The following is a 24,649-nucleotide window of genomic DNA, read 5'->3' on the forward strand; positions in this document are numbered from 1 at the left end:
TTGCCTTCATGAACCCTCCTCCGCCCCTCTACCTTTTTTTTTTTTTTTTTTTTTTTCTTTGATTCTCTAAGTGGCATGGCAAAAATCCAGCATCACCTTTTTCTCCTTATTTCTTCTCCCATTCCTATTTTATTTCCTTTCCATTCACTTCTCTTGTTCTCTTTGTCCTCTTCCCACATTTTCCCACTCATTTCTTTTTAGCTTTCCTCATTTACCAGGGGTATCTAACAAAGAAAGCTCCATATTTCTTCACAGGTCCTTGGTGCCAGAAATGTCCAACTTGATCTTAAACTACTATCATAGGAATTAGAGAGGGGGAAACTCCTACTGGATCATCCAGTCCACTCTGTGTCAGTGGGGTCATCCCTACAGTACATTTTCTAGAGTTGTGACCAGACCAGTGTTAAATATTTCTGATTATTTCACAGTTTTATAGATCTCAGTGCCATTAAAGTTTTCCTGATATTTATTCTGAATTGCACACATCTTTCTCTGATGGATCATCTTTGATAAGTTTAAGGGGAAAGGTGTTTTTTAATTAAGGATTTGAATAAAGAGAGAGAAGAAATTGTAAATGAAGGGGGCATCTTGAAATGAGGAATCGAGATGAGTATTGGTGAAGGATAAAAAGGGGCATTTTGGAGGGGCTTAAGCAAAAGCAGGAAGCAGACAACAATGAAGGAGTAGAAGGAAGTGAAAGCTGAGATGTAGGTGGGGCATGGTATTGAACATGAGGATATATATCTTGAACTTACTGTGGAAAGTGAGAGGAAGCCAATGTCAGATTGACCAGTGGGAATCAAGAGCGTGAGTACCAACCTCAGGGCAGAGTATTAAGAGCTAGTGCACAAACCCCAAATTAGCTGTGAGTTCCATGCTTAGATATCACCAACCAGTTATTAAGTATAAACTCATCAGGCAGTATAACAGTCACAGACAACTCTCTTGTGTACTCCAATCTTTCTTGTCACCTAGGCAAGCTTGCCTTTGTGATCGACGGTCCCTTCTATCACAAATCAGCAATATTTAGGTTACTTCCACTCCCAAAGGACCCGTCACTTACCCCAGGTCATTTGCACCTTACATCTCACACCAAAGACAATGCTTGTAGCCAATCCGATAATAAACTATACACAGATTTATTATATAGGAAAAGGAAATTAAAGAGTTATTTACAAGGTTAAAGCAGGTAAACATACATACAGACAAATGAGTTCCAATCTTAAATTTCAAAAAATAATAGACACTTTTGTAATAAGCAAGCTCTATTTGTCCTTTAGGGCTAACTCAGGCTTAGCAGCTGGGGATCCCTTGCTTATGTCTAGAAATCTTGCCACCAGAGTCCAAGGAGCAATGAGATACACTTCCTCCTTGTTAGGGGTTTTTATTCCTGTTCCCCCTTCTGCTTCGAGCTGCAAATTTAGCTGATGTGAGGAATTCACTTGCAAGATTCTTCTTCATGGGTGGAAGGAGAGTAAACAACAAAGTCTTTTGTCCTCTTCAACGTTCTACTCAATCTGTCTGGTGTTGATGGGCCTCAGGGCCGCCCAGAGGGGGGGGGCAAGTGGGGCAATTTGCCCCAGGCCCCGGGCCCCGCAGGGACCCCCACGAGAGTTTTTCTGGGCCCCTGGAGCAGGGTCCTTCACTTGCTCCAGGGCCCCTGGAGCTTCTTCTGCTCCGGGTCTTCAGCGGCAATTCGGAGGCGGGGGGGTCCTTCCACTCCAGGACCCGCCACCGAAGTGCCCTGAAGACCTGTGGCAGGGGGTCCTCCCGCCGCCGAAGCACCGGGTCCCCTGAATCCTCTGGGTGGCCCTGATGGGCCTTCCTTGTTGGGCAGGGCATAACACCTTCTGTTGGAGACTAGCATTTCACACTAGTTAATGTCTCTCTCCTATTTCATGATTTACGCAGTTACAGGGGCTTACAGTGCAAATGCTCAAATATTACCGTACAATATGGGATACAGATGTTTTAAGTGAGATTAATGCATGCAGCAACTCACAAGCATTCTATAAAGTCTAACGTCATTCTTATAATTCTAATACCTATTTTAACAATACAAACACACAGGTGAGCCAGACTGATTTCAACTATGTATTTGTCAGTATTCAATTGAGGTATGGGGATCATGGTGTTTGCTGGCCCCTGGTCTGCCAGCATCACAGCCAGAACAGAGTTTTGAAGCGGTAAATTGATATAAGGATGCTTGGGGTATTTTGCATAGATAGTGATGAGCTGAGATGTGGGATGGACAGAAAAGTGGAAGTTGGGGTAGTCATAGCAAATGATGACCAAAGCATAATCAAGAATTTGTGTAGTAAGGATGGAAAGGAAAGAATAATTATTGGTAGCTAGAGACAATTCTCTTTAACTAATGGGTTAGTGGCTTGTCCTATGTTTTAGCAGAAAACTATCTTGCATTCTGTTCACCACACTTTGTGTGAGGTTAGCTGATTAGTATGGGCCATGGATTGTTATGAGTGTATCTGACCATTTTCTACATTAAAAGGTAAAATACATTTGTATTTAATGAATGTTTTTACACATATGTCAACACTTTCCAATCTGTCAGTCTTGGTCAAATTAACTTTGTATTTACAGCCTTCTGGTGGTTGAAGGGAAGAACTGCACAAATCAGGAGGTATCCGAAATCAAGACTATACTGGTAGGAGGGGACAAAGTGAACTCTGCATGGCTGCTGCCCTGGTGGATGATAACTGGAAATTGCCCAGTTTACTTCCAGCGATTCACTCTTAACAGCTGGATGTAGGCAAAGAACAGGAATGCAAATGACAAGCACAGGAGAGCAACCTCATTCTCCCACAAGCCCCAGGTGCTGTAGTTGATGCCTTGCTGTTGCAAGTACACCTCTCCAGGGACCCTGCAACAAACAGACACAGGTGTTTGACACTGTTCAAACAAATAAAACACAACGATTGTTTTTATTTGAAATGTTACGATGATAAGTTTTAGTGGTGATAAGTGAGAAAGTATTGATTAGAACCAGGCATAGCAAAGGAGGGCACTGTGCAAGTCTCTCCTTCTGTTCCTTTCCCCCAGCTTTGCTAATGCAACTAGGTCCTGACCTGCAAGGGTGTCACTTCAAGTTATTCCAGTCTCTGAGCCGCATATGGCTCTGTCAATGCACTGTGATCCTGCCCTGAACCTCTCCTGGACAAAGACTGCTCCCTGGAGGCTATCTGGAGAATACCAAACTCACTAACTCTTTTAATTTGTGTAATTAGTCATAATAGCTACTAATTAGTGAAAGATGGAGTGCATAAATTTTCTGCAACATCTAGCTCTATGATAACCCCTGTAGTGAAGTACTGCAGTGCTTCATTCAGAGAGTGCTATCTTCTCTTTATTTTACAGTTGCTTGGAAGCAACTGTGGGGAAGCCTTCTGCTTGGTGGGCTACAGTAGATAAGGCATGTTATGGAAGTGATGCATTTGCTCTTGTGGACAGCTACCAGCCTTGACCCACCCACCTGGATGCTTCCCGAATGAAGAGATGTAGTCCATGTTCAAATGCCTAGAAGATGCCAGGGTAAGCACCCTGGCGGGCCGGGCCCGTTTGGCCGAACCTGTGGACGCAGCAGGTAAACAATCGCGGCTCCCACTGGCTGCAGTTTGCTGCTCCAGGCCAATGGGGGCGGCAGGAAGCGGTGCGGGCCGAGGGATGTGCTGGCCGCCGCTTCCTGCCGCCCTCATTGGCCTGGAGTGGCGAACCATGGCCAGTGGGAGCTGCGATCGGCCAAACCTGCGGACGCGGCCGGTAAACAAACCGGCCCGGCCCGCCAGGGTGCTAAAGGTTGCCGATCCCTGTTCTAAATAAATGAGCTGCCCTTGTTAATGGGACATTGTACTAGTTTTTATTGGGCCTATTGTATGCCTCTGTGTATTATGTAATTCTACAGTTGCTGTTGCTGTTTTATCAAGTTATAAAACTCCTGTAAGGGTGTTTTATGTGTCCTGCCCAGTGAGTCCCTATAATGAGACCTTCTAAGTACTGATGATGTGACTATGTGAGTCCTCAGGTGAGCCATTAAGTGTTTGTAAGTACTTTAACTGTAATACATATGTAACATCCAGCTATGTATATGTAACATCCCTCCTGTAACATCCCGCTATGAACTTCCTGTGGGCCCACTTTGCATGAACCTCTGTGATGTCCCATATATGCCCTGTCAATCCCTAAGTTACATAAATGCTTAATATGATCTTGTTCGCTTGCTATATGCCTCCTGTGTTGCCTAAAATTGCCATGTGAAATGCCTTGTAATTCCCGATAGGTGACCTCCATGATATCCATGTTCTTTGTTTCCTGAAAGTGCCTTTGTCTTGCAACTGTCCTGACAAATTTTGGTATGGTAGTGCAGGTTATCTGCATGAGGAACAGCCAGAACCAAATTCTAACCTAATAATTATAGTGACTCTTTGATTACCATGCCTGCTGATTTACAATAGAGAAATCTAGTGACATTTACAGATTCACCTTCCCTTGGGTGAGGGAAGAAAGAGATAACTGGAAACACTGCACTGACTATCACACTTCAGAAGGGGAAAAATATTGCACACAAGGAATCAAACAAACACTACTAGTTAGAGACATCTACCTATGCATTTTAAATAATTTTAGATTATACATATTGGGTGAAATTCAGAGAAGTACTCAAGTTTCTTGAGCACTTCTGAAAATCTCACCCGTGGTGCTGTTTATATTTAGTGCAGCCTTTAAGGTTATATGTACTGGTATGTGAAGAAATGTTGCTAAAGCATTATGTACCATTTATGCATGACACATTGTGTTAAAAGAACATTTTAAAAATGGTGAAGTTAGAGATTTTGGAAGAAGAATATTGTTATATATTGAAATGACTAACACAGCTCCCGCTAATGTGTAATATTTATTACTTGATATTCCTGTGTACTGTTCTTCCTGTTAATAAGTTAGTTAAACATTGGCTCTCTGTATGTGTATTGACACTGCAGCTTCTCTTTCAACAGGTATCACATCATGACCTCCTATTTATGCTTCATGCCGTGTGGTATGTCAGACTCCTGTGTATCCAAAAATACTCTATAAATTGAGTGCTTGTATGTACCCCTGTGGTGAAGTGTGTCAGATATGACAGCCTCTACCTTCCCTCAGCTCTTTTGGGTTGTTTTTGGTGGTTGGTGAACAGAGTGAGTACTTACATGGAAGAGTTCAAATAGAAAACTGCTCCTTGGAGCTCATTGATGGTCAGGGCCTAAAATAAGAAACATATGTTTAAAATATCTAATCTGTTAGAAAATGGCCGATGAAGAAATTATACAGCAAGAACAGCAGTGCCTCCCCAGAAACATGGAATGTTCCATTTTGACAGTGGTTCCTTCTTGACCTTTTCCATACTGGGACCACCCTGTATTCAGAGATTTGGGAAATGTAGCATGACCATGATGCCCTGACACAATTTTGGCAATGGTTCTTGACCTATTCCCAGGAGCGGCGCCAGGTTTTTGGCGCCCTAGGCGGGGGCCCTTCGGCGCTCCCGGTCGTTGTCGTCAATTCTGCGGTGGGGGGGGGGCCTTCCACGCTCCCGGTCTTCGGGGCACTTCGGTGATGGGTCCCGGAGCGAGTGAAGGACCTGCCGCAGAATTGCTGCCAAAGACCTGGAGCGCGGAAGGACCCCCCGCCGCCAAATTGCTGCCGAGGGCGCCAAAATGCCGCCCCTCCAAATCCTGGTGTTCTAGGCGACCACCTAGGTCGCCTAAATGGAAGCGCCGGCCCTGCCTATTCCGTATCGTGACCACCCTCTATTCAGCAACTTAGGAAGTGCAGTGTGGCCATGATGCCTGACACCTATTCATGACCCCTGATTGTGAACTCTTGGACTATGAGAATCAAAGATAATTAATTATTGGCAAATTATCAAATGAATCTGCCCTGTAGCTTTTAAAACATAGCTCCCTCTCTTTCATCAGGCATTTCAAGGGAGAAAAGCATCTGGGATCCTTTTGTCTTTGGCTAGCATTGGAGAGACTCCATGGTGCCAGGATGTTTGGAGTGGAGTTAGGACAGGAGAGGGAAGACGTAGGGGATGAGATTCTCATAAAAACAAAGCCCAAAACAGCAGAAAAAATAGCAGAACATGGGGAAGAGATTCCTAAGTCTGAATGGGAAAAAAGGACAAAACATTCAGCTAAAGGCTTTTCTTCTGCGAATCTCATTGTAAACATATATGGCAATGTTTATTCTTAGCCCCAGAAGCAGGAATTTAATCAATCTTCATTGAAAAGAACATAGTGATTTGTTTTACAGCATCAGTATTGGATGCTGCCAGTAGATGGTGCTATAGTTTCTATAAGAATTATATTTAGACTTCTTATAAACTGTGTTTTATTATAAGAACACAGTAAAGCTCATGTTCTGGCATAGCTTGTGAATGTGCATGTGTGCTTATTGTTTCCTTTACCTCTGATGAGTACCATTGTCTGTGATAAAGCACTGTACCAACTTTACAGAGTGAGAGACAGAAATACAGATTTACAGATGTCAGTCATACAAACACAGACAGTCGGCACTTTCTTGGTCAGACAGAGGTGGGCTTCTAGGACTTCTTCAGAAGACATGTGAAGAAGACAGTCTACAACATAGACTGGATGATATTTTTGATTAGAACATGGTAGTATCAGGTGATTCTGTCTTTGGCTAAGAGCTTGTGAACAATCCGAGACATGAGAAGTGAGACGGCAAACAGGCTTGAGGGATTTTGTACAATTGGGGGATGAAGTTCACTTTACTTTTGAACCTGCTGTTTTGCACTTTGCCAAATCTTCCCCGTGAGGGCCGTGACTCACATTCATTCCATAATGGAAGATGCTGATCCATTTGATCCAGGACAGCCAACTCAGCATGGAGTTCAGGTTTACAAGGAACCCACCAAAGACCTGTAGGAGACAGTGCAAAACAAACAAACAAACAAAACAATGTAGAACACATTATAAACGATACCCTTGCCTTTTGTCCCCCAAAGCGCTTGGGAGTTGTTCCTCAGTACAGACATTTTGAACCAAAGTAGTAGCCCTCATTCATGAAAGGGAGAATAGGGACATTTATCAAATACATGGTGTTCCTATCCTCTATATTCTGACTCGGAAAATAATAATGCTAAGGATGTTTCTCCAGTTTCTGTGTTGTTCAAAATAATCTAGTTTAAGATTACTAGTATATTTATTAGCTAAAAATTGTTTTGTAAAATATTTTTCCAGACTATTTGGCCCTAAAGTTTACAAGGACTTCCTAATACTAGTAGCTTTCATTTAAAATGATTAGCTTAGAACAGTGGCTAATGTGTGTGTTCAGTAACTACTTTTTCATAAGAAATGTCTCTAGTTGTTTTAGAATATAGCGTTTTAGGCACCTCCAGTGGCTACATGTTGTTTGTATTGTGCAATGTATTACAATAAAAAATACAAAGACCATTAAAGCATGGACTGAAGCCTCTTCTAATTGTACATCCCAGTGGGGAGAATAATGTACCATTCCACTGTTACTCAGGACATGGAATACAAATATACACATTTTTCATACAATGTGTGTGAGAAGTTAAAAAGTCTGTAATGTTTTCCATTTTTAAATTGCTTTACAAATATTTAATAAACAGATTTCAAATCACCCATTTGAAATAGGTAAGGATTAACCTCATTTACAAGTGGAAAAACTGAGTCAGAGACTTTGTGATTTACTTAAGATCACAGGTACAATAATGGAATGTTAAACTGCATTATACTGTTCGGTCACTAGGTACCGCTGCATGAAAACACCTTATTTAAGATATCCTCAGCCATACCTGGCAGAGCATTAAAAGATCTTATGATGAACACATCTGGGGTGTATAATAAGCAAGCTCTGTAGCCAGTCCATATCTAATACAGGAATGTGACATGGTATCAGGAGTAAACTAAGAACAGAAACAGAAGGAAAATAGCAACAATGTTGCAAACAGAAGGAACAAAGCAACAAAGGTTGCAGGATCTCATCAGCATGCCACTCTTTAATGCCCCAGAGAACTTCAGCTTTGACAGACAGACTGGAAACAATATACTGCAAGATTTCATATTGCTATCCAGCTGCACAAAGAAACTGGAAATATACAGGTATCAAATCACCTTTATGCTATGGGGAAACAGAACATATCTTTAAATCTTTTGACTTTACTTAAGACAGTCACAAAGATGACTCTGAAAGGGTTCTGGCTATGTTTGATGCATGCTTTATACCTCAGAGAAATGTGGTTTATGAAAGAGCATGTTTTCACCTGAGAATTCAAGAATGAGGGGAAAATGTTAAATGTTTTATAAGAGCACTGCATACATTGGATTTGAGGAATGCAAAACATGAAAATACCAGAGACAGGCTGGTTATTGGGTTAACAGAAAAAAAACCTTTCACAGCAGCTATAGTTGAAGAGAGATTTAACCCTAGCCACAGCTATTGAAATAGCAAAACAGTCTGAAATGGTGAAACAGCAAAACAGAGAAATTTGTTTACAGTTTCTAAGCTAGTTTCAGTTTTTTCAAGTTTTTCAGACATTTGAGTGTTAAAAGTCATTACCATAAAACCCCTGAAGCAAAGAGCACAAACTCCCAGGCTAAGAGAGACAAATTTCAGCATAGATGCACAGGATGTGGAAAAAGTCATATCCCAAGAGATGATGCGTGTCCAGACAGATGCACACAGTGTAACACATGCAGGAAATATGGACATATTGCAGGTGTTTTGTCACATCAAAGCAGTCTGGAAGTTGACTCATATTACAGACAAACAAGAGCCATTGTTTCTGGGATCTATCACTTGTGATGACATAGAGCCTGCATGCAGAGTGAAATTTAATATTTATGGCAAGACTCTTGACTTTCAAACTAACTCAGGAGCCGATGACACATCATCTCAGAAGGAACTTACAATCACTTCAACCCCTTCTAGAGATGAAGTGGCACAACTCTGACTAGCCCTGGAGATATTCTGAACTGCATGGTCCAGTTCACCACAGAAACAACCTACATAGACAAAAGCTTTGCATTCAGAGTGCATGTGACTAAAGGATCAAAGACCAACAACCTTCACAGCTGCAGTGTGGCAGCCATGATGGGCCTAGTGAAAAATAAGAAAGAACCTGATGGAGGATTTGATGATATTGTACTTTTGAAAGGACATCCAGTACAAATCAACTTGTAGTAATAATACTGAACCATACAGTGTACAAACAATATTAGCAGAGAAACCTTGAAAGAAACTAGCTGCAGGATTTATGCAAATTTAGATGACATCATTACCTGGTTGTAGTGGGCTATTTTTCCAGGTATATAAAAATAATGTACTTGAAAGATATAACATGTTGCAGTATTATCGAGAAATTCAAATGTACTTTTTCTCACATCAGTATTCCAGAACAACTAGTGACAGACAATGGACCACAGTTCACTGGAGCAGAATTTAACTGAATCCAAATGAAATATGTTTTTGACCATATTACTAGTGGCCCATGTTATCCACAAGTGAATGGAAAGGCTGAGAGAGCTGTACAGATAGCCAAGAAAATCCTACAGCTGGAAGATCCATTTCTTGTTCTTCTGAGTTACAGATCAACACCCAATAGTGGCTACTGGATATAGTCCAGTACAACTCCTGATGGAAAAATACCTCAGAATGATTGTTCCAGTTTTGGAAAAGAATGTATCTCCAAAGTGCCCAAACATGAAGAGAGTAGCCAAGTCAGATAAAAAGGCTAAAAGAGTTTATGAACATTTTTACAACAGACGTCATTCAGTTAGAGAACTGCCGGGTCTACAACATGGTGACTGTGTTCGCGTCAAATTGGATGGAGAAAAAGGATGGACACCTCCAACTGTTGTAAAGAAAAAGAATCCAGCACCTAGATTATATGTGATTGAGATTGGCAATGGAGAGTTCAGCAGAGACCACCAACATCTACAATTTCTTTCCTCAGAAAGAACAATCAACAGAGCAAATGCTACAGATGGCAGATGCAGAACAACAAAAGAATACTCAAAAATTCCAAACCAACCACAGCCTGTCATTGAAACTAACAGACAGCTAGATGACCAAGTTGTTATACATTTGGGTCATATAATTAGAAAACCAGTATGATACAGACACACTTAACAGACTGATACGTACTGAACTTCAAAGACAATGCGACAGTGTAAATATTGTAAATGGGTAGGAATATAGAATTTAAAGGGGGAGATGTAATGGAATGCTAAACTGTATTATGATGTTCATCCACTAGGTGGCACTGTGTACAAAGTACAGTAGAACCCTGTTTATCCGACCGGCATTATCTGGCTCTCCGTATTAACCCAACAACCAGCACACACAGGTCCAGAAGCTGGCAATCTCTTCTGTGGCCCTAGATGGCGCTGCAGCCTCACAATTTCCAATTCTCTGAATTCTCTGAATTTTTGATTATCCAATCTGGCCCTGGTCCTAATGGGATCAGATAACCAGGGTTCTGCTTATTTACACTAACCTCAGCCATACCTGGCAAAGTGGTAAAGGATCTTATGATGATCACATCTGGTGTGTATAAGCAAGCTGTAGTAGCCAGTCCATATCTGGTACAGGAACATGACAGGTACAGAGGCAGGATTAGAACTCAGGCATTGCTGACTGCCTGTCTTGTGCTCAGAACAGACCAGACCTCTCCCCTTCGACCAAATGTACTAATAACATATTGTTTATAGCTACAGCTGCTCTGTATCTTGCTTTCTTATGTCATAAATACTCCTGGTTTTTTTAACAATGTACCTTCCCAGAGCATTGCAGTAGGGACCCAAACCAAAGCCTCAGATCTGAGCACCCCTGCAATTTTGGATATTCGAACTGAATGTTGAGATTTAGGCCCATGTCTGATTCCAGTAGGCTCTATACATCTTGCAAGGCTGCCCTTGAGTGGATAATGAGTTCTCACCATCATGAAGACGAAGGGCAGTGCGATTAAGACATTAGCGATGGCGAAGGTGCTGACGCTGGCGCTCACCAGGAAGGCCATGCTCACAGCTGCCAGATTTGTCAGACTGAGGGAAAGAACATACAGGAAGAAAGATCCTGCATCCTGTTTCAGACCTGTGTATGATGACAGACAGAAAGTGACTCAGTACTGTGGGAAGGTCTGGATTCATAACAGGCATTGCTATGGAATTGCTACAGTATAAGGTGGTTCCCAGTACAGGACTCCAATTTGGCATTTTCCAGAATTAAAGGCTTCATAACAAGCACTGCTGTGGATGCTTTCAGTGCTGGATCCATAGAGTATCCTTCCAGGACAATGTTGTGAGAAATCTCCCATGACTAAATTTTGGTTTGTATTTTGGGCATGGTTATGACAAAGCTCACTGGGTCCATGAAGAATTTGCAAGTGGGGCCGTGAGTGCCAGATTTACCGCTAAAGAGCTGCTAGAGAGTGCTCCCCTCAACATGTTTTTATTTACTGGAAAGCTGGGCCTGTTTTCATCCAAGTGTATATAATCATGCTAAAATTAGTTTGGCTGCGTGGGTTTGTTTAACTCTTCACATGTCTCAAATATTGAGACCATCTGATTGATTTTCCTGCACTATTACCGAAGCTCTGGGGGAACCTTAGAAGGCCACACTGCTGGAATCCTGTCGGGAACTGTTACAGCATTGCTTTGTGAAAACTCAACCAACTGGAGTCAGAGCTAGTGGTATACTAGAAATAAGATGATTTTGTGTGTGGGTGTCTTATTGGGGGGAAAGAAAAAATGACGAACAGAGGCATCCTGGGAAGTTCTATACAAAGTTTGTATATAAGGAGATAATTTTTTACCTCTGATTATGAGCAATGTAATATAACTGCAAAAATTAATAACAATGCACAATCACCACAGAAATCTGTGCAATGACATTTCAGTCTTGCCAGAGTTTGATATTACTATCAAAGTTTTTGTGGCATTTTCCCATGGTGATTTTAGTCCTGAATCACTTCCTCAAAAAGTTGCTGAGCTAAAGGAAATTCAGTATTTACCCATCATGAAGTACGATATGCCAGAGAACATCAACAAGGGGATGATACGATTGGGAATCAGATCAGCAAACACCTTGGCCAGAAAATATGCTGAGGTCTTGTAGTATCCCCTGGAGCTCTCATGACTGGAAAAATGTATGCAATAAATAAAAACATTGAATATCAAAGTATCTACTTCATATATTTATGATATTTAACTCTATAACCACTTTAGCATTCCAGTCCTTTCCTTACTCCCCCAATTTCATCAACTTCCGTCTCCATCAGAACTTTCTTCATCTCCAAATAGATATGCCATTAAATAATTAGTAAGCACAACATCCTGAAGAAAAACTATTGCTTTCATCTTCATCTTTGATACACTTCTCTCATTTACCCTTACTTTCTGAAACATATACATTCAGCTTTATCTTCTGTACTATTTCTACCTGTCTCTTCCTGGTCTGTATATCTTCCTATCACATCTAAAACATCACCCACAGACGATGCTATCCTGACTTCTCCTCTGATGAAACTCTCCTCCATGCCTCTATCTCCTCTTGTCTTACTGCTTGTAACTTCCTCCTTCAGTGGTCTTCCTCTGACCAAAATTTCATTTTGTCCAAAATGTGGTGGCCAGTCTCTTCATCCATATCTAGAAATGTGAAAACATCAGAAATCTTCTCCAGCTTCAAGCTTCCTGTCTGCTTCAGAATCCAGTAATACAATTTCTCCTATTCAAGGCAGGGTTCTATCTTACTTTCATTGATTGCAAATGATATAGGATTATACCTTAAATTCTTAGATGAACTTGCCCAAAATACACACACATACACACACCCTCTTTTTTTTCCTTCAAAGTAATCTTTCCCTTTTCTGTAACCAGTCCTCGCTTTCCTCAAATATCCAATTCCTTTCTTTCCCCCCTCGTGGTTTCTCCAGAGTAGGATGTAGAAACTGCACCTTTCCAGTATTTAGTCTTTTCTTTCTGAGGGTACATCTACACTACAGCGGGGAGTCGATTTAAGATACGCAAATTCAGCTACGTGAATAGCGTAGCTGAATTCGACGTATTGCAGCCGACTTACCCCGTTGTGAGGACGGCGGCAAAATCGACTTCTGCCGCTTTTTGTCGGCGGCGCTTACTACCACCTCGGCTTGTGGAGTTAGAGCGCCGATTCGGGGATCGATTGTCGCGTCCCGATGGGACGCGATAAATCGATCCCCGAGAGGTCGATTTCTACCCGCCGATTCAGGCGGGTAGTATAGACCAGACCTGAAATGTGTCTATTCACTTCTCTCTGCTGTTACTCTGCCATGTCTGTAGATGCTACTTGCATGCTATACTGTGACTCACCGAGCAGTGTCCTTATATTTGCATGTATACATTTCAATTGTCTATGATTGTATTTGTTTTGAAATAATACTGAGCATTTTAATGTTGGGAGCTGAGCCAGACTTTCTTAGATCCATGATCTGCTGGCCACTTCTAAGGTTCAGCTGGACCTAAATTCTATGACAAGGCATCCTTATTTCTGAGGTGTTCCGGTGCGGAAATCTGGAAATTCTGTGGCGAGGTTCAGAAAAAGCGCACAATTTTTTTAAATGAGTGAAACCTGAAAATGAATAATACAATCTATTCATTATTCTGGTGTCATTTTAATTTTGATGTCAAAATCAAGTCATTTCACGCTGCCCCAGATTTTTAATTTTTAAATGCTGCTGATTTTGGTATTGAAAATGCATAACTGTTGTAAAAGCTGTTGGGGAAGCTGAAGATTTGGGTAACAGGACAGGGAACAGATGGGGCTTTTGGCATCTTGGGAAGGCATTGGAGATAGTTTGGGATCTGACATCTACAAGGCATCTGATGCTTTTGGCATTGGGAGTGGGGATGCATTGTCTCTTTCCCTTCCCTTTTTAGACAGATGTGGACATGATTTGAAATTTTGGGAGGGCTTGATTATTGGAGCACAATTCTGTGGTGGTGGGTAGATCTGCAGCAAACTCTGCAGCCACAGCCAGTTTATGCCTGTTTCCAGCATTTTGATTTGAAGGAGTTTTAGAGTCACTCACATGAAGAGTTTTCTCTCATTGATGAAGAGCTCCACTGCAGACAGATTCCCAAAGACCTGATTGATGACCAGGAAGAAGAAAGCTCCCAACCTGCAGAGAAGGAAAAGGAAAAGAGATTTATTTGGAGTTCTCTGCTGGACTTGTACACAAAGGGCAGAGAGTTCTCTCATGCTTTGTACTGCTCTCACATTACACTGCCTTGGAAGTTAAGTTTGGGAATCAGATCCTCACCCAGGTAAGTATTCAATTACAGGTGGAAAATTTTGGAGTCTGTCACTGTCCTTCCTATTGGGAATATTCTCTGATGTCTTCAGCAGATTTTGGTTCCATATAAGGTTCCCTCTCCTAACCCCTTGGGTGCCCCAGGATATTATGCTCACTTGGGCTACTTGAAAGGAACTTGTCTGCATCTCTTCATTCATTCTTTAAGTGTGTCACTCCTTTCATCTATCCATCCGTCCTCCCTCATACTACCAGCTGGAGGAAGGGACTAAAGATTCTGTTCTTCCTCTCACCTGTTCTGAAAGGCTTCAGGTAGAGTGGCAGGTACTTGGTAGAAAATGAGCCCCACCAACACAGAGAAGAAAGTGCCCAAAAGGAGCTGACCAATGGATGTCTGAGGATTCCTCAGGATGTTCTTCACATTGCGATTGCTCACAACATGCAGCTAAGGGAACATACATGAATACATAATTTACACATACATAAATTAAATCTCCTCCTTGAAATATCCCAGGTCAGTCCACTGGACTTGATTTTTTATTGCGGATTCTTTACAACCCTGGTCTGAGTCCTGATGTTCCCTTTGTTTTTTCCTCTGCTTTCTCCATACTCAAAACTGCATGTTGCAGCTACCCGCTGTCCTAGCAAAGGAGACTAGCTGCAAGTCCCTTTCAACTGCACTCTTCATAGGGATTTCTCTTGAGTGAAATGATGCGCAACCTCACCCCCCAGACACTGAGCAAGACTGAGCCCTCCCAAGATGTGCCTGCTCTAATTGATTGGGACTATGACCCAGACCCACACCTCATGCATGGCAGGTGCATAGCAATAGCCACAGGACAACAGCTTCAGATTGGTGTGATATGAATTCTTTGAAACCAAGTAGTGGGGCTTTCCCAGGCTCCCACTGAGGATCATGTGCAAGCTGTAGCTAGGGAGCCTGCCTCTAGTGGAGAATCATAGAATATAATCTGGAAAAGTTTAACATCAATCTCACTTTAGAATCATAGAACGTCAGGGTTGGAAGGGACCTCAGAAGATCATCTAGTCCAACCCCCTGCTCAAAGCAGGACCAATCCCACTTTCATAAAGATGGCTTCTAAACCAGACACAGGCAAATGTCAGAGAAACAGTCTCCCCATTGCCTACAGCAATTGTCCGTTCACCTTTACTCTGGGAGAATCCCAAACCACTTAACGCCCTAGAGCATACATGTTTTACTTATATATCTTCACATATCTATTCTTATTTAAATATTCTTCAGTCATCTTCAGTAACAGTTCAGTGCACTATAGCAACTGTAAACTGCAGTATTCTGGATAATTACTGTAGACTACGGTAGTTTATTTTTTTTAAGGCATCTGACTTCTAATACTTAATTTTCTGATATGCTTTTAAACTGTCCTCCTTCCCTGTAGATACGTCATTTTGGTGAGATGATATGTGTAAAGGTTAGGAATTGGGTACATTTGTGCATGCCAGAGAACATTGCCTTATTTTCAAAGACTAATAGCAGTAGAGTGAGCTCTGAAGCTCTCGTCATTTGTTCACATATTCGCTCGCACAGAATTACATTTGCAATCAGAGAGAGACTGTGTGTTTGATTTTTCTCATGATTTAAAAAAATTAACACCACGCTCTCAGTGGTGCGTTCTTTACAACGTCCGGCTGCCTGTGCCTGAGATGGAAGTCATGGTCGTAGGTAAATGTTCACTTTCTGATTTTTTTTTGTCTTCCTCTCTTCCCCGCCCTCCCCCCACCCACTCAGTGTATTGGGTGACTTTGTAAGATCAGGTTTCAGAGTAGCAGCCGTGTTAGTCTGTATCCGCAAAAAGAACAGGAGTACTTGTGGCACCTTAGAGACTAACAAATTTATTAGAGCGTAAGCTTTCGTGGGCTACTGCCCACTTCTTCGGATGCATATAGAGTGGAACATATATTGAGGAGATATATATACACACATATAGAGAGCATGAACAGGTGGGAGTTGTCTTACCAACTCTGAGAGGCCAATTAAGTAAGAGAAAAAAATTTTTTTTGAAGTGATAATCAAGCTAGCCCAGTACAGACAGTTTGATAAGAAGTGTGAGAATACTTACAAGGGGAGATAGATTCAATGTTTGTAATGGCTCAGCCATTCCCAGTCCTTATTCAATCCTGAATTGATTGTATCTAGTTTTCATATCAATTCCAGCTCAGCAGTCTCTCGTTGGAGTCTGTTTTTGAAGTTTTTCTGTTGTAAGATAGCCACCCACAGGTCTGTCATTGAATGGCCAGACAGGTTAAAGTGTTCTCCCACTGGTTTTTGAGTATTATGATTCCTGATGTCAGATTTGTGTCCTTTAATTCTTTTGCGTAGAGACTGTCCGGTTTGGCCAATGTACATGACAGAGGGGCATTGCTGGCACATGATGGCATATATCACATTGGTAGATGTGCAGGTGAATGAGCCCCTGATGGTATGGCTGATGTGATTAGGTCCTATGATGATGTCACTTGAATAGATATGTGGACAGAGTTGGCATCATAGGACCTAATGGAGATTTCCATTACTTGCATCTGCAGAAGTGAGGTTCTTACCCACGAAAGCTTATGCTCCCAATACTTCTGTTAGTCTTAAAGGTGCCACAGGACCCTCTGTTGCTTTTTACAGATTCAGACTAACATGGCTACCCCTCTGATACTTGAGGCATTACAAACATTGAATCTATCTCCCCTTGTAAGTATTCTCACACTTCTTATCAAACTGTCTGTACTGGGCTATCTTGATTATCACTTCAAAAAAATTTTTTTCTCTTACTTTATTGGCCTCTCAGAGTTGGTAAGACAACTCCCACCTGTTCATGCTCTCTGTATGTGTGTATATATATCTCCTCAATATATGTTCCACTCTATAGGCATACAAAGAAGTGGGCAGTAGCCCATGAAAGCTTATGCTGTAATAAATTTGTTAGTCGCTAAGGTGCCACAAGTACTCCTGTTCTTTTTGTAAGATCAGTAACGTTAAACATACAATACAGAGGGCCAGATCCTTAGATGGTGTAAATCAGCGTGGTGGCCTTGACTTTAATGAAGTGATGCCAATTTACACCAGCAGAGGGCCCGATTCATGTTGTATAATGTAATTTACGTATCTCTGAAAAAGTTTATTCTGTTCCGTCCGTTATATTATTTTTAAGGAAAGTTTTCAATTTACCTGCCTTAAATTATTCCTTAATGTCACAGTTTATTTTGAATGATGGACTATAGAAATACGTCCCAAGCATGACAGCAAAAGTAGCTGCTTTTTCACTGTACACTGCAGGCTCAAATTACTGAAGGGGACCCTTCTGAGGTGAGGAGCTGGGGATGTGCTTTCCTCCAGAAAGAGCAGGGTTAGGCTCCTCATGAAGGGAGAACTTCAACTCTGTGGCTGTGGAGGTTCCCTGGCAGTGGCACCTGTGCAAGTCTGTGGCACCAGGGGGTTAAATATGGGGGGAGACTAGTGTGGTGCACAACCCAGCTCCACTGGGTATCCCGGCACAGCACGGTGTAAGGAGGAGTAGATCCTGAGGCTCCACTGCTGTGTTAATCCCCTGGGTTTCATTCCCTAGAGCAGGGGAAACTGGGGCCCTGCAGAGCTGCCTCAGCCCAATGCCTCTGCAGAGTGACTCCGTGGGCTTCTTCTCCCAATGGCCTCATGGAGATACTCAGCACCCAACTTGCTAATTGGCCAGGGCACAGGATCCCTGAATCTGGTCTTACGTGGTTACAAAAAATAAGAATATTTTTGTTGCTAGAAGGATTTAATTGGGATTTAATTGGGGCTGGTCCTGCTTTGAGCAGGGGTTGGACTAGATGACCTCCTGAGGTCTCTTCCAACCATAATCTTCTATGAAGTCTTAGACACAGATGTCTCACTGGAATTGCTGCACAGTGAATAAGTCTCTTGCAGAGGACCTCGTGAACCTACTGATTGCATTTTCCTCCCTTTTCCCCATTCCCTCACCTGGTGGAAGAATGAGGTGGCATAGGTGGCTTTTGTTGGAACTGCATCACTGAGGTGGCTCTTGAATGACTGTAGGTTTTCCAACTCTTCCTGCAGCTGCTCATAGTAGCGGGACTTGTGGTAGTAGATGGGCAGTGGATTCTTGTCACTACAAGAGCTGCTATGAGAATCGGAATCTCTCACTGAGGCTGCAGACCAAATGGGACAGCCCTAGGTCAAAACTTTCCATTCCTGCTTCAGCTTTGCTTTTGAAGGATTTTGAAAGTGTTAGCCAACTCCCAGAAAAGCGACAAAGATTGCTAATAATCACAGCAGCATTTTTATGGTCATCGCTGCTAGTAACTTTCTAGTCATCATTTGCATACCCTTAAACACAACTGAAAAGCAAAGAGAACCACAGCAATCTTCATATGAATTAGATGATGCCTTAGCAGATCTGCTTGCTAACGGGAAAATACAGCATAAAAATGTTATGCTGAGACCGCATCTGTATGTGCGTAACACTGGCAAATGACTGAGGTAGAAGGGAATTAGGACCATGCGTGAACAAGAATTATTTTGAGGAGAATCCAGTGTGTTGTGTTCAGACTCTGAGCTAAATGCTGGAACGGGCACTGAAGACGTTTGGCTACCTCTATTTTACAATTCCTATATATTTTTTTGTTGAAGTGGATTTGCAAGACATTGTCCTAGCTGCTGCCTCACCACAACCTCTTTCTTTCTCAGCCAATGTAATTTTACAGCACTCACCTAACTCTGGACTAGGCTGGGACTGCATGATCTCTCCACCAATGACATCCAGGAAGAAGTCCAAAGGATTGTTAAATGCTTCACACTGGTAACCTGAAATACACCATATCACAAGAGAAAATCAAAGCTAACCCCACACCCAACTAGCAATGTGAGAAAATTACAAAGTCTCTGTGCTAAATATCATCCAAAATACTATATCTAGTTTCAGGACATTTTGTGGCACAGAAGGTTTCCTTTTTGACATTTTGGAAAAATAGACAGTTGCAATTAAAACCTGTGAAAATCTGAGTTCACACATTTTAATATGATAATTTGTCTTGATGCAATTAAAATATTGAGATTTTCAATGAACCTATTTTCACTCAAAAATGCTTGTAATATTGAATGCAAAAAAATGTGAAATTACATCAAGTAGGACTTTAAAAAAATTAAGAAGAAAATGCAAAAACCTTTCATTTCAAGGGTTTTGAATTACATCGCAAACATTTTGTACTGCCCCATTCCCAGCCTTCCCAGCGAGCTAAAGAGCCATTCAGACTAACCAACCAATCTCATGTCAAACTAGTGCCTCCTCAGCAATCAATAATTACCTTAGCCAAACCAGCCTTCTCTTAAAATACATCAACCAGCCTGCCCCTCTCACAGATCAGTCTTTCACAGCCAATTTCACTCCTAAACCATCTTACTAGTCAACACAATATCTCACAAAGGAAACTGAAATAAACCTCTTGTTTTTTTCAAATGGACCTGTCTGTCTTCCTGATGCATCATGCTTCTGTACATCCTCTAATCTTGTGTGAATTTAACTCCTTTTGGGGCCCATCTACACTGCTTCTTGGATCAGTTAAAAGACGTTGCTGTGCATTGATGCCCGTCATTCCTCTTCCTCAGGATGCATGTGGCACCTCTGTAGGCAGCACTTTCTTATGTTTTCCCCATCTGCTTCCCCCACTTAATCTACTATCTCTTAAATACACCCAGTCTCTGCTGTCTTTGTGAATTAGAGTCCTGGACAAAGAGTTAAATACAGCTCTTTTGCATGGGCAGTGCCAAGCACAACCATGAAGCAATGAAGTTGGCCTTTGCACACTGTGAGTTTGCTGATGCAGTTAAGATTTGAATCAAAGCAGTTTTCTGTGGTGTCCTTGAATAGTGAACTGTTTATCTGTCTGTCCAAGGTTCTTCTAGTGCATCCTTTTATTAGCACTAGGTTTGTGCACCTAGAAATCTTGACTGCTACTCTTAAGGCTCCATTAAAAAAAAACAACCATGTGTAGCTGCCCTGTAGCAGTAGGAAATATAATTCTCATACTGCCGCAGTCTCAACCCCTACCTATACTGTTGAAATAGCCAGTGGACTCTTCGGCTGGTCCTGCATACATTATTTCTCCCTTGTTCATCAGCGTTAGATGATCAAGCAGACGGAAGATGGAATAACGTGGCTGGTGAATAGAGAAAATCACAGTTCTTCCTTTCCTGGAGAGTCTACAAAACAGAAGAAGCACATGGCGAATATCACAGTCCCAGGCCAGCTAGAATTTAGGTCTTAATGGAGTGGAGGATCAGAAATAGAGAATGGCTCACTGGTGCAGCAGCTGCATGATGGAATTAGCTGTGTTGGCATCCAGTCCCGTAGTTGGCTCATCCAGGAATATCAGTGAAGGTGCAGTGATTAGTTCCATGCCAATGCTGCACCGCTTCTTCTCACCCCCTGAGACACCACGCAAGAACTCAGTGCCAATCTGATACCACAGAGAAAAGAAAGGAAGCAAAGAACCTCAGAGAGGAGGCAGATGAGTTTAAATACAGGCCATAGTGAGTGGGTTGATCTGAGATGGACATGAATGGTAAACATCTAGTTAGGGGCGCTCCTGGTCCTTTCAGTCATCTTCCCACATTTTAACAGGGGGAGCTGTATCTTCTCATGTGTCCCCTCATTCTGAGCTCCAGAAGGCATGCTGGCTTTTCCTTATCATATCATGTTCACTAGATGTATTAGAATTCCATTTGTCATTATTTCAAACAATTCACTTGGTATTGAAATAATTCTTACTGGTCTGTATTTCCCAGGATCAGAATCACCCTAGCCAGAGGCCAAACTGGAAACAAAGAAGGTGTGGTTCTCATACAAGATCTGCCCATAAACCAAAGAGCCCACCTCTAAGCTCTGTGAGCCTAACAAGAGCATAGCATTGCTCTCTTACCGGACCTGCCCCACTCCCCTCTCATCTCCATGTCTCCTTCCCCTAAGGGGGAGGGAGGAAGAGAGAGAAATGGCAGAAGAGCCCTGCATCTCCAATGTGTAACCCACTCTAGGAGATTGTGGGACTTTGTCCCTCTCTAATGGCTAGCCCATATGAAACATTTGAATCTGCTTCCAGATGACAGATTCAGTGCTTTAGCTTAGGCGGTAAAACCTCATGGTTTCAGCATGGAAAGCCCCAGATTGAAACCCTGCTGTTGGCCTAAGCAGGGTTGGATGTGCAAAAGCAAACACCTGTGTGTGCTCTGTTCACCCTGTGCATGCAGAGGATAGAATCTATATGTGCAACTCAAATCACACACCTCTCTCACTGTTAGTATGCAAAAAGGGTCCTATCAGGTTCTTGTGCACACACATAAGGAAGCTACTGCTTGAAATGAGGGGTGTTGTAGCCGTGTGAGTACGTGTGCAACCTCTACCTTGTTTTAATAAAAAGATAGTACAGTAACCTTGGTGTCAGCACACTCCTGTAGCCCCAGTTCCTGTATCACTGCATTGACCTTCAGCTGCTTTTCTGCTTCACTGTTCCGGCTCTGTGGGAGGCGCAAACTGGCAGAGAACTGAAGGTTCTCACGGACAGTGAGTGTTCCCATCAGAATATCCTCCTGTGGCAGCACAAAACAATGGGAAACACTTGCTTTAAGAAGGAAAATCAGCCAGTGCTTTGAGAGAAAAGACCTCCACAGTGGGTCCTAGTACTATCAACACTGTTCTAATAATGTGAAGTCCTTACAGATAGACTGTACCCAAAGGGGAGTCCCGGCAAGAGGAATATAGAGGTCTAATGGCTTCCATAGAGTTCTCAATGGGAGAAGGAGACAGAGACTTGTAGTCTCTTAAGGAAAAGACAATGCTCCAAATGGAGAAAATGCCTACAATGACAGAGTCACGTGGTTATGGCTGAGTGAAGTAATATTTCAGGATCCTAAATGGCTACTCTGCTGTAGCCATAAGGAATACACATCATGAGTCCTTGCCACTGCATGTCCTGGGCATTTCAGGCTCAGCATACTATTCTAGTGAAAAATCAGATAGGCCTGTGCACAAACTGGCACCATGGATTCTGCCCTGACTCACCTGTACTATGTAGGCAGAGCATAGGTGAAACTGTGAGTTTGCTGGCTTCCCATCCATGAAGATTTGTCCACTTCTAAGCCCCTTCGGGTCCTTCCACCCCGCAAGTACATCAAGGAGTCTGAAGAAAAAAGGGTGACTTTTCACACAGTTTCTCAGTACAGGGCTTCTCCCTATATCACTCCAACCTATGGACCCTTCCAGCCCAGTCCTGCACGCACTCTCCAAGTTCATTCAACTCTGGATTTCCCAACACTGCTCTACTAAAGTAACTAAGCAATTGCTTTCAGGAATCAATTTTGTCCTAGAGGTATTGCTGTTTCCTGGGGTGAGAGAGAAATGAATCCCAGTATTCACACTCTGGTCTGCCAATGTACCCGAACCCAGAGCTGCAGATACCAACCCACCCTAGGGTAGGTGGGGATTAGATCTCAGCCCTTTTTTCTTCTTTGCAATAGAAGAGACATCAAAAGTGATGCAAGAGGCATTAATTTACACAGCCACACTTACGAGGTTTTACCACTTCCGGTTGGTCCTAAAATGGCATTCATTCCAGGCTTCATAATGCCACTGTGAAAAGAAGAAGTATTATAAACTGTTTAGGAAATGATTTCACATGACAAGAAACCCAGAGTGGGCAAGCGGGGTAAGTGAAAGCAAGAGGCAGTTATTGGCTGAAAAGGGAATGAGACACAAAACAGGCTTTATGATACAGTATGTGCTATTTGTGAAAAGTAAACTCCAGGATCCGCTTGCGCACAAATGGCTGTCCATGCTGTGTGATGTGAACTGAGCTGTTCTCAGAGCCGGTACAGACCCCCAAAGGAATGTTTGGGTCATAGTGTGATTTGTTGTGGGGCATCTGCACATGGGCATGGAGAGCTGGAGGTGGAGTTATGAATATAATTGTACGAGGGTAATTTCCAAAGAAAAATACCCACTCAGGCCCAATCAAAATGTTGCTGCTAAGATCAGCTTCCTGGCTTGCCCTTCTGACCACATCATCTCCCGCCCTCCTTTAACTCTCTTGACAGGCTCCCCTTTCTCCACTACATCATAGAGCTCCTAATTCTTACCTTTAAGGCTGTTCACAATTTAACCCCACTTTGCCCACTTACTTTGTTTTTATAGTATTGTCAGCTGCCCTCTTTCCTCCACTGATTATGTCCACTCTCACAGCCTATTTGTTCTCTTCTCCCAAAAGCACCTTTACACTTTCTTCCATGACTCCCCTTATGTGTGAACCACCTTCCCCGAATCTAATCCATAAAGTCACTACTCCATCCTCCTATAGATCCCTCCTTGAGATCACTCCTACTGTGATCCTACCAAACATGGGCAGGTGATACTTAGCAGGCAGGTGAGAAACTGGGATTGTTGTTACTAGTATTTTCATTTAGCTCAAAACTCACCCTTTAAACATACATGTTAACCTTCAAACTATGCACACAGTTAGTACCTGTAGATATGTGTGAACACTACTGTCACCCCAGCCCCACCGTCCCTCCATTTGTTTGTTACACCCACTTCTGGCCTCTAATCTTAAACTTAAATTGTAAGCTTTTTAAGATAGGGACTGTCTCATCTGTCTGGACAATACATAGCACAGTGGGGATCTGATCTTAGCTGGAACCCCTTTGTGCTACTAAAATATACATAATAATAAATGACAGTCATACTAAACACGTAGGTGTTGTGTGTTAGCTGGAATCTTGGGCTCCAGTGATTGTTCATAGATCTCCTATATCCCAAGCAAAGGCAGAGCTCATCTGCTGATGCTGGCAATTAAATGATTCATAATAGTGTTACTGCAGCAGATACGAGGAACCGATATGAGGGGTGTTTTCTGGGAGGCATTCCAGCTCTCATAAAGTATGCACACCAGCCTGGTCAGGGTTTCAGAGGGCATCAATTAATCCCACAGCAAAGCACACACACTCACTGCAGAATCTGCCCTTTGATACTTCTAGACTTCAGAATCCATGGCAGTGCCAGCCTCTTATGTGCTAGTTCAGCTTTAACACACTTACCACTTACTCTTGCAAGCCTGGGATTTGACATCTGTAGCTTTGTGCCTTGAAGCCCCAGGAATAACTTGGGGTTGCTAGCTGTCTGGTCCAATGAAGCTCTGGGAGGATAGCTGAAGAGATGTGATGGGTGATGACAGAGGGAAATGATAACTACTATAGACATGAATGTCCCTTAGCAATTGATAAGTGCAGGGGTACTGGAGTCACTC

At 42.4% G+C, this 24,649-nt stretch overlaps 1 protein-coding gene across 1 annotated transcript; it reads right to left on the reverse strand.

Moving 5' to 3' along the window:
* Window positions 1-1,688: 1,688 nt before the first annotated feature.
* On the reverse strand, window positions 1,689-22,644 carry LOC117880570 (broad substrate specificity ATP-binding cassette transporter ABCG2-like). Its single transcript, XM_034776855.1, has 13 exons — window positions 22,414-22,644; window positions 21,786-21,941; window positions 20,658-20,815; window positions 20,407-20,558; window positions 19,071-19,163; window positions 18,321-18,508; window positions 14,626-14,777; window positions 14,111-14,200; window positions 12,056-12,180; window positions 10,982-11,136; window positions 6,846-6,935; window positions 5,202-5,254; window positions 1,689-2,881 (listed from the first exon to the last, which is right to left on the reverse strand). Exons 1-13 carry the CDS (start codon window positions 22,642-22,644, stop codon window positions 2,734-2,736), a joined length of 1,791 nt encoding a protein of 596 aa, XP_034632746.1. The 3' UTR covers window positions 1,689-2,733.
* Between the last annotated feature and the right edge of the window lie 2,005 nt (window positions 22,645-24,649).

The sequence above is a fragment of the Trachemys scripta genome, chromosome 7 (genome assembly GCF_013100865.1).
Source record: "Trachemys scripta elegans isolate TJP31775 chromosome 7, CAS_Tse_1.0, whole genome shotgun sequence".
Lineage (NCBI taxonomy): Eukaryota > Metazoa > Chordata > Testudines > Emydidae > Trachemys > Trachemys scripta.